The sequence below is a fragment of the Haliaeetus albicilla genome, chromosome 10 (genome assembly GCF_947461875.1).
Source record: "Haliaeetus albicilla chromosome 10, bHalAlb1.1, whole genome shotgun sequence".
Taxonomy (NCBI): Eukaryota; Metazoa; Chordata; class Aves; order Accipitriformes; family Accipitridae; genus Haliaeetus; species Haliaeetus albicilla.
In genome coordinates this window covers 42,871,332-42,882,524 of record NC_091492.1, presented here as the reverse complement: position 1 = coordinate 42,882,524, position 11,193 = coordinate 42,871,332, and the positions used below count along the sequence as shown (strand labels likewise).

The 11,193-nt window shown below is 38.8% G+C and overlaps 1 protein-coding gene across 7 annotated transcripts in view; it reads right to left on the bottom strand.

The window, feature by feature from the left end:
* MTMR3 (myotubularin related protein 3) overlaps positions 1-11,193 on the bottom strand; it is an 83,216-nt gene that overhangs the window by 54,380 nt on the left and 17,643 nt on the right. Inside the window, exon 1 of one of the 7 annotated variants that reach the window (XM_069795388.1) lies at positions 9,067-9,101. The exons of 5 other annotated variants lie outside the window; for them this stretch is intronic. In XM_069795388.1, coding sequence (XP_069651489.1) covers positions 9,067-9,086 — 20 coding nt within the window. In that variant the 5' untranslated portion in view covers positions 9,087-9,101. Of the gene's footprint in view, positions 1-2,985; positions 3,015-9,066; positions 9,102-11,193 lie in introns of those variants that run through there. One more of the 7 variants, XM_069795389.1, reaches the window with a different exon arrangement.

Here is an 11,193-nt window from a genome sequence, read left to right as displayed (position 1 = left end):
TTCATCTTTGCACTCAGAAGAGGCATTAATCTGCTTTTAAAGCAGTTTGATTAAGCTGATTATCTTTGCATACTAGTTAAAAATAATTTCTTACACTCTTCAAGAATTAAATGCAGAAGCAACAGTTCAAAGTTAAAATGAAAACCCATCTCAAACAGTAAGCAAAGCTTGAAATGGCAAAAGAATGCAGTAGGCAAGGCAGTAGAAGCATTTCTGAGACTGTGGCTATCTAATAGCTAATGGTAATAAAGAGAAATTTGATCTTGCATTAAGAAAGGTCCATTTTTTCCATAATGGATGCAAAACTTTAGGTGGGATTATAGTATACACTTTAAGAGGTTTTTTAGGAAAGTGTTTCTGAATAAAAGATTATATATCAATATTCTCCTTCACGGATCTCAAAACCACCCTGGTCAAAAGACCACAGCAAGCTTGAAAACAAAATCTGACAAAAATGTCACTTTTTCTTATAAGATTTCCATTTCTTTTCTTTGAATTCCTTTTTCATTTGGATAAAACCCTAAGATTCAAACACTGCAATTGTTCATACATAAGCCTGGATACAATTTACGCAGAGATCTGATGAACGACTGGAAGTTTAAAGCTCAAATTAATAACCCATCCTATCATTTTCATTTTATTTCAGTTACTCCATATTCCTCAACTTTACATACATGACAGACAAGTAACATCAACCAAGAAGGATCAATGAGCTACACAGATCAGTCTGAACTGAGCAGAGATCTGCAAGGATGGGATCTGAATCTAGTAGTCAGATATGAAAGCTGACAGGACACAGAACACTGACCAGAGCCTGAGCTGGTGGAAACTCAGTAGACTTGTGTAGGTTCCAAGCTAGAAAGTTGACCAAGTGTGCTGGGGAGGGGATATTATGTCAAAAGATAACCAAAGAGCCATGAAAAGTAGGGCAATATTAGATTGAAGTTACAAAACAGAAAAAGCAAGTGAGCAGGACCAAGACCAGGCAGCAGAAGTTTCCATTTGAAATAGCAGAACAGAGTAAGGAAGGGAATAATTTGCTCCTCATACATCCCATTTTTCCACTAAGGTCCTTACAGCCCATTTGCCATGACTCACACTCCCTCCCCTATTTCTTCCTTTCTGGAAGGCAACAAACAAATAGGGATAAGAGGCTGTTAATCAAAAGTCTCAAAGGTTTTACTCATCCTCCCAAAATACCTATTCATCCCCCTTCCCTCTGGTAACATTTTGCTTTAACTCAGTCCTTTGTTAACTGAATGAGTACTGGAAAGAGGCAGCTGCTGTTCTATGACAGTGGCATTACACAACAGCTATCAAAACAGGCTCCTTACATGTTCTATTTTATTGACAGTCAATGCAACACTAAAGAGATCTACAAGTAATTAAAAAAAAGAAAGTTTTGAAAACAGGAACAACCAAGAAGCAAATTTGATTTGAAGACTCCTTTGGAGTTTCAAGTTACACTCCCATGAGATTTTTTCCCCCCATTGAACTACTTTAGGACCATGTACATGCAGTTACAGCTATTAGCTCCTAAGTGTGTTAAGTTGACCTCATTTTCACCATACTTTGTCTGGCACAAAGCTTTTAAAACCTCTAACAAAATACCACTCAATGCTTTTGTCATAAGACAACTTTCATTGAAATACCAAGTACCTGCTCTATGAATAAACATTTATTTCTCAAAGCATTAAGTAGGTTAAGTTATTATAAGGTGTCCACAACAGGAAACACAGCCCCCCCCCCCCCCCCCCCCAAGAGGATCAGAGCAATAGCACTGATCATCTACACAGGTAGGAACAGGCAGGACACAGAAAAGTCTGTTTTCTGTTATCAAGGCTTATAACGACACATCACTTTTATTGCACACCTTGCACAATGCAATTATGGACTACAATTTTAATCCATTAATTCTTAAATTGCATTGAAAAAAATGTTCTGTCAAGGAGGCTATTTGAGTAAGATGCATATCCACCTTCACCATCTTCATCTAGGAATAAGCGGCCATTTGAGAGTCTCAGTGTTCAATGACTTACCTTATACAAATGTGAAAGTTAATAATTTCAAATGGCCTAACACTAGCCTTGGTAAAATTGTGGCACACTCCAAAAATGCTTTTTTTTAGTGTGACACTTAAGGTGGGTTTGCTTTAAAATAGACTACATTCACATTCCCTGAAACATGATGAGCCATCAGACAGGGTACTGCTCCCATACTCCCCAACAAAATGTTCCCCTTCCTTATCTTACACCAACTCTGACATTTCAGACCCCTCATGACATAATCCAACTCCTAGATGCAAGACAAAACTAATCCAGAAAAAAGTCAAATTATAGAACCACTACTCTAGTGTTGTATATGTTGTTTGCTTCCAGAGCAGATTCTGATAAAAGCATAGCCTGGAAGCAACTGCATGACACTTAGAATTCAGAGAATTTGAGGCAGCTTAAGAATCACTTCAACACCTGCAGAAGTGACATTTTCTGTACAGACCTAGTCAATTAGCTTGCTCATCTCTTGAACTACTTGGATATTTATTTCTCAAAGCATTAAGCAGGCTAAGTTTAAACAGCAGAGGTTACAGTTCAAATACCAACTACCCTCAAAAAGCCCCGATCTGCATTAGAGCTATTAAACATACAACTGTATCCTGTTGTACCAACAGGAACTGAAGTTGTCTTTAGGTATTACACACAGCAATATTTCTGCCTGCATCCATGAACTCAGGGATGATGAGCTAGTCTCTTCCAACGAACCATGGCAGGGGATAAGTATGTTTGATCACAGCATTAGTACTCCTGCTTATTTACAGTATAAAATAGTGAATTCAATACAAGAAAAGCACTGAGTTCGGGTATTTCTTTATTAGTACATGCAAAACAAGCCTGGTAACAATTGAATCAAATAATCATATTGAAAGAGCTGACCTAGGTAGAGAGACAGCTTTATTTAGTCATAAGAGACCCCTTTTTATGAACTTACCACCTAAATTTCATGTTTGAGTTAAGGATCAGGCTAGCTTTTCTAGGATCATAAACAGCCGTTTTCTAGAGGACATTCCAAGTACTTGTTTAGGCATCATCCACAAGACTGCCAAGACATCAACAGCACTCACTGTTCAACCAGCCACTTAATATGTGTAAATACTGTAAGGCAAAAGTCAAATTGTGACATAAAACCATGTGTGCTTGTGCATGATAAGGAGACCAGCAAGAGCTAGGTAAGGAAACACTAGCAGTTTGACTATAAGGAATTTTCTGCTAGCTCCTATTTAGACAGCAAGTTACAGTTTTAAAGCCAGACACGTGATTTACCAGGTTACTGTCCTCCTTACATTTGAGCAGCTAACCCCTTCCAGACTAGAACAAACAGGTTATTGCATTAATCCATTTCCAGTTTCAACTTCCCCAAACTTCCAGCAGTATGCTCTGTTACTAGTCAAGTTTTCTACAGAGGGAGAAAAGACTCACACTAGCATTGTCCTTCAGCTAGGCACAGCAGTGAAGAGCTTTGGCTCCCTACATGTATTAAGATGTACACACAACTCAGATGCCTTCCCCAATTAAAGGAGGCTTCCTGTATTTAGATCACAAGGGACAAACGGGTTTGGCTAAACTACCAGCACACTGCCTCCAAGAAACCTGCTACTTGATGTCCTTTCTTTGGTCAGCTGATTCAGTTCACTAAAGCGAGGAGAAAAAGCAGGACAAGCAAATACCAAGAAAATATCCTATAATTAATTCACTTTAGTATCTTCCAAATATTAAGACTGTTGTTTATTCCCATCTTTTTCCACTCATGGAAAGTCAGTTACTTTCAGAAACAGGAAATGTTAACTGGCAAAATACTACTTTCCATTTGCAAGTTGCACTTAAATAAGACCTTGAGATGGGACTCCACTACTGAAATAAAAGGCAAGCAAAGAAAGATAAAAGATAGTCTTTGAAAGGGTCCTACAAACATATGCAGAAAAAAGACACTGAGCCATCCACATATCAAACTACAGTTGAGGAGCTCTGAACAGCCAAGACCACATCTCACTTGAGAGCCTAATCAAATACCAAGGACTTAAACCACATTTGTACATGGCCCTTCTTTGCTGTGGGAGACAGGAGGCACAGTAGTCTTGCAGCTCTTAAGATTGCCTAAAGAAATTTGAAGCTAGTCTTAATGTGTTTTAATTTCCGTAACTAGTTTTGAAGATCAATTACATACATTACAAGTATCTAGTATTAAGTACAGAGGTCTTCAATAGACTAGTTAATTTTGTCACGCTGCAAAATGTATTCCTCTAAAGGCACAACCGTGGTGTTTTAGAACCAGTTGACTCTATTATGTAAATTTTTTTAAGCTTACTTATTTTTAAGTCCAGCAGCCCTCCAGCTACTAAACCGAGGTAGTATGCTATGCAACCATCTTTTTCAAATCTTGAACATGTCAAGAGCAAGAACAATTACAGTTTCTAAAGTCATGTTTCTAGACTACCGAGGGAGGCTGGGTTCAGTCATGACAACTCCCTAAAATCTCTTCTCTGTGTAACAACTTCCATAACACTGAAAGTATACAAGCTTGTCAGTTTACATTGCAGTTGCACAGACATTGAGAGCCAGGAAAGAATTTACTTGATTAACAGAATATGCTTTTCCAAAAAAAAAAAAAAAACCAAACAAAAAAACCCCCACCAAAACAAAAAAAACCCCCAACAAACCAGCATGAAGCCAAAGTTAAATATATTTAAGCATTTCAGAGAGGCACCAAGGAAGGTTTTGTGGTTGTTTTTAAGGCACTTGTGTATTAAAACACTGCATTTCAGTTAGAATTGAAATTAAGTTCTGCAATAGACTGCAACTCTGCTAGTAAAACAAGGTTTGATATATCTCCAGTTAATATTTACTAGCCACAGACCATGTCTCCCCTTCCCCCTTCTACATTTAAAATTAAAAATCCACTGACCTAAATGTTCAAGCTTCCTCAGAAGGATACCAGCAGATATTTGCCTTATGTGGAAAAATGAATCAATTCTATATCATAACTATATCTCCTTTGAAATCACTGTTTCAATGCCAAGATCAACCAACAGATTTAAGTCTGTTTTTCCTACCTGCTCACTTAAATCAACCCACACTAAGCTCTGTATAGCTTGTTAGTTTTTACCAAAAAGAGGTATTACTCCAGGATCCTATTTTATACTAAATGCCCTTTAAAAAAAAGGCATAACAAATGCAAGATAGTACCAAGGGTCTGTATATACAGGCAAATACATTCCCACAACAGCTCAACACTCCTTGATCTACAGCAACCTTTGTTTCTAGTGTTGTTGTAGGAATCCATTTGCCTGTATATAGACACTTATGTCCTGGTGAACTCTAATGGGACTATCCAGAAGACAATTTTCCCCAAAATTTGGTTTAGTGTGGATTCATTCAAGTCAGGCAATCCCTGATTTAAAGCCTCTCACTTATTTTCCCTAGAGAAACTCATTCATACCAGTAGATACAACAAAGCCTGAGAAGGAAGAACGCTAATAATACAAAGATGATAAGAAGAGTTTTATCCTTTAAAGAACATTCACTCCCTCCTTGTGTGACTCAAAACAAACCTAGTTTACTAAAAGACTTGGCTGTAATTAAGAGATAAATCATCATTTTGAAGAAACAAAAAGTTTGGGCTCTTCCGCAAGTTACCTAAACACAACACATCTACATCTTCCCCATAGGCACTGCAAAAGTGAATGCAGTTCAACAGCTAATTCTGTTATTGATGCATCAGGTAAGGTAATTTTCATTTTAAGTACAGTTTAATCCCAGATTTTTAAAAATGTACATCAGTATACAGGAAGCTTCAGTTATCCACTTTAATTTTGTTTTGCATTTGAATCATTACTATCAGCCAGCAAGACTTAACCTTTCTTTAACAAAATATAAAGATTTATAACCACCCTTACGGTAAATTTAGCATGTGCCCTTCAAGTTGTATTTTAGAGGGACATGCAAGAACATGTGCATTAGTCCACAAGCTATGAAAATAGTGCAAGTTACACATTTTTAACACTTAATTCTTACCTGTGACTTGCAGATACCAAACTTCACTTAAACGCACAGAAGTAGCATTTCACAGTAAAAATTAAGTAAGATTAGCTAAATTAATCTATTTTTATTCTTTATCCTTCAACTTGAAGTACCTTCTGGTAACTGACTTAGTAGCAAAAACCCAAGTCTGTACTTATGGAATGCAAACTCAGAGATGTCCGTCTTAAACCCATGAGGATAACATACTCAAGTTGCATTTGCTTAGATTCAAAAAGTAAATCAGGAAAGTTTTTGCAAAAAAGTAGATTATAGCATAAATAAGGAGGAGTAAGAGGTTTAGTACTTGAGTTTGGGGTCCTAATTTACTGCTTTGCTCCTGATGAAATTAAATGGCAAAAACCCCTGACCTCAACTGACATCTTGTTTCATGATGCATAAGCAGGATGAAGTTGCTGGCAATGTGTGAACACAATACTGAAACTCAGTTTGCTCAGGTACTCAAGGATCTCCTCAAAGATCTTACAAGGTGCCAACCTCAGTCAAAGTCCAAACCAAAAAAAGGCAGGAATTTCTTTCCTTCCCATAACTATAAAAATAAAAGCTGCCTGCAGTAAAGCTTGTTGTCAGGTCCTGGAAGACTGAACTTCACAGAAAGCTTTCCTTCTGAAAGAGACTCAAATTCAACACCAGAGATTTCTGTGCTGTTAAGAGTCACAGAACAAGATTCAATATTCAATTACAAAAAAAGCAAAAAGAAAAGTTACTTCTGCCCCTTTAGTCCAAACAGGAAAGTATAAAGAACCAGGATAGATACAGATGCAAACAAATTCAAAACCATTTGGGTTGAATGGGACATATGAACATCAGTTAGTCCAAGCCCCTACTTGACACAGTTCCAATGAGATCAAGTTGCCCAAAAAAACTTGTCCAGCCAAGGTTTGAATATCACCAAGTATATTCTTCCTGGAAAACATGTTCCAATATTAAGGTTAAAATCTTAAACCAAGTTCAGAATAATACTCAAAGGCAAAGGAAGCCTTCACACTGATCAAAACCAGGGAAAACGGCAAGGATAACAACAATGTTCAGAATACTTAAGTCTACCTCACTTTTATTGTAAGCCTTTATTTCAAGAGGTTATGCAGTTCATGTAAACACAAATCTACATGCAAAGACCAATCTAGAAGCAAATGCTCAGAGCTGGGATGAAAAAGCATTTGTAATTTAGATAAGTAACAGCCCTCTGTAGGAGCAACCTCAGTATTCAGGCCTTGTATTTCTGAAAGAGCTTGCATAGTTTTGCACATCTAGATTCAATGCCAAAAAATAGCCAAACTCCTTTCCTAGATGAAAGATTACATCTTTATGTAAGAAAGCTTACTTGGCAAGCTTAAATTAGTCTGTCAACCAAGTACAAGGATCCAAGGTATGCATGTTTTATTAAAAGTACCACATCTGTGTCATTAGCTTGGAAATAAAACATTTCTGCATCAGTTTCAGGTCCAGCTGACAGAACTGTTTTGAAAGTCTTCCCTGATGGTAGAGGCTTCCAGAATAACCAATGACATCCACAAACCAGCAGCTGCAGCCAAACTTCTACATTCAGTCTGAACAACTTAAAGCTTGACATGAACTGAAGATATTTTTTTCCAGTTACTATTACCATAGGTGCTGAAAAACAGTCCTTCCAAGAACAGGTAAGAAACAATGGCCTGTTTTGGCATTTTACTACTTCACATACAACAGCTCAAGAAGTCAGAGCACTGGTGTGTAAATGCGGCTGTAAGGGAAGAGATCCTTGACGGGGCAGGCACACTTTGGTGATGGATTTTTTGACTAGGTTGTTACACATAGCTGCACAATAAAGTAAACAAGAGAGGCAAAGCTGACAGCCTGAGACCCATGTTTTAAGGACACACTGGATATTTCCACTACTTATACATGCCATGGAAATCAACTTGTAATTGCATCTTAAAATGTCTATATATAAAAAGCATGGAGTGAAGAATTGCACATTGGGAAATGTAAGCACTATGATCACCTGTGAAGCTTTAGTTCAGCTTCTCTTGGAGTATGTATGATCCCTAATTCCCTTCTCCATTCTTTCCTTCCCATAAACCCGCACCCTCACTCAGTGAACTAGGTGGACAATACTCCCTGAACCCAGAACTCTTCATTCTACTCATTTTTATTAAACCTTGTAGTCAGTGCGGAGTTCTGAATCAAGTCAATCTTTCCTACACTGCTCATTTTATAGCACCTCTTCTGTTAGAGATCCACAGTGCTTACCACAATTTTCACACTGTCCCATATGGTTAAGTGGTAGCAACGTATTTTTAACAGGTTGAAAAACTAAGAGTTCAAGGCATCAGAAGGATCTTCTAGCTTTGGTACCCAGAACAGATGTCTAAATTCTAGTTCTTCAAATACTCCCAATTTTCATAGTATTCTGCTCTGTATTTGGGAAATACAACTCCACTAGCTGTGGGTCCCAGCTGCAGAGATGAGCACTTAGGCCTGGAGTTGTGTATTAACACCAAAACTGTAAATCTACACACACCTGTAAAAGTCTCCAGTAACTTACTAGCCAGCACCACAATCCACAACAGGGCAGGGACACATCTAGTTCTCCAGGATGGCAGTCACCTGAGTCACCAGACCACCACCCAGAACTTCTTCCCAGATAAGGTCACTATTCCCTCACCCCAGTGCTTCTACAAACACCAGGTAGTTTAAGATCTTATTGGACCACCTGGAAGCTCTGGATTTCTTCAGGTGTCCAAGGCTACTGCAGCCTCTGCTTAAAATGATCTCAGTTATTACATGTGGGGATGAACTACTGATGCCAGTGCACAGCAACAGTCAGAAGATCAGACTATCAGATGTTAGGCATCTGAATATCCAGTAATCATTCCTCCCACAAACAGCTTAATCTGATTATATTAGTTTATTGGCTCAATTGCACAGCACTGATAAATCTCTTCTGGAGGGAGATGAACTCCCTGGCAAGCCTTCAAAATAGAACAGTACTCACATTTGGTACGGTAGCTTCATCAACAGCCACAGCCATATTTATCAGGAAGCCCAGGTCATCAAGGACTCACACGAGAGCCAAAATGAGTCAATATATCCAATTCCCATAGCCTCCTTTAAAATGGTCAGCCCTAAAGGTAGGGGTAGAGTTGTCCAGTTTTATTATTTTCAACATAATGTTAGTGAAAATCCCTTAGCAAGTTAGGTAATCTTTCTCCCCTTTAAAGTTTTCTTGGAGTAGCATATGGCAGTTTAAGCTGACAAAACTGTGTACATGAGGGGGAAGCGTGCCTGACACTAACATTTAAGGGATATTCAAATTTTACACATGCTCAAGCTACATTAATGCTAAAACCAGAAACCCAACAAGGTTCAACAGGCTCTTGTACCAAATTATTTTATGCAAATCAGAAGCAGTTGTCCTTCAAGATGCTTTTCCCTCCATATGCTTTTGTTGCAGGTTCCCCAGTTTATTTGTTGGGCTCCCACACCTGCCCTGAAGCACTGCAATGCTGAGCTGAACATCACCTTTCTGTACAGCCATTCAATATGATGCAGCCTCCACACTAAGGAAGACCTTCATCTGGCTTTGGGCACTAGTTATTTCTGCAGCAGCTTTAGAAGCAGGCTATTCTCTTTAAACCATTAAAGAAAAAGCCATTAAATTAGTTTTAAAGTCAGTATGTGTAACACACCACATGCCACCTGCCTCAGCAAGGCATCACTGCCATGCTTAAACTTCACCTGCCATGGCTTTAACTCTTGTTTATCTTATCAAAAGGATGTCAGAAGTCTTATGCAAGTTCACCTCTAACATACTCATTACCCTCTTAGGAGCCATTGAATGAAATGTGAGTTAATGAATAACACAGTAGGAATTATTTCATTATCCCCACGGTGAAAGAGAACCATCTAATTCTTGGATATGATGTCAGACTTGAGAACCAGCCAGTGATACTTACTCAGGCTTCCACTGCTCAATCAACTGCTACACCAGTGGTGTTCACAGTGAAAGGCTTGCAGACTGCACTGACAGCTCAAGTAAGACTGCCAGAGCATGAAGCAAAGCTACCCTGATAGCAGCCTTAGGAACAATTAAAGCAAAGTGAGGAACTGAAGCCTGTCATTTTGCTTCCAAAGAATGGAGGACAGGAGCAGGAGGTTTTTAAACGGTGGACATTTAATGTATAAGCCTTGCACAGGTATGGAAATCAATGCAGTAATAGCATGTCAGCTCTTCACATTCTCCTCCTGCCTCATCTCCATTTTTACAGTCTCAACCCCACTCCAAGTTACCACCTGTCTCTGGTACTACCTAAGTCAACCTGATTATTGAACTCCATCAGAAACCCTAGACACTTTTAAAGGGAAGTGTGAAGCGAGGTATAGATCCTTCAGTCATTGGCAATCCTATCTTCTGGTATTCAAGGCTACCTCACTTGCACTTTCAGTTAAACTAATGCTTTTCACTATAGATCCTGATGCCTTATGACTTCAAGTAGATGTTCACTCCCCTGTGAAAAACACACCCATCTCCTGCTAGTACAGGTAGGATGGAGGACAACTGCAAGAAAGACTTCCTCAGCCTACCAAAGTCCTCCTTCAGGTCATCAAGACATTTGCCTGCAACAAAAAAAAAACCCCAGCTTTAGATTGCCTGAAGAGTTCATATGTTTAAAAGACTGTCTAGCTCTGCCAAGGAGACCAGGCAATTTAAGACCATGTTTAGAGAGATGATATTTTACTGATTTCATAACCATGAAAAGTCCATCCTCACTGATATCAGGACAGCTATGCTAGGCAGTGCCCTTCAGATAGCTGGACTCCTAGGATACATGTCCCTTCCCATCCAAAACCTCCCTGTATTGCCTTTAAATTATGCAGTCAGAAGCAAGCTCAGAGACAAGCAGCAGACATTTGAACAGTTCATACCAATCCATTACAGAAGCTTGCAAGTACTACTTACCAGGTATTCCCCTCTAACAGCTTGACTGATGAGGAATAAACTAGTACACAAGCAAGCTAAAAACCTAAGAGGAAAAAACCAGAAAGCCTGAGAAACCAAAGCTAGAAGATGGACTTCTCATGCAGATGGAAAAACAGAACTGTCTTCCTGACATGTCATACC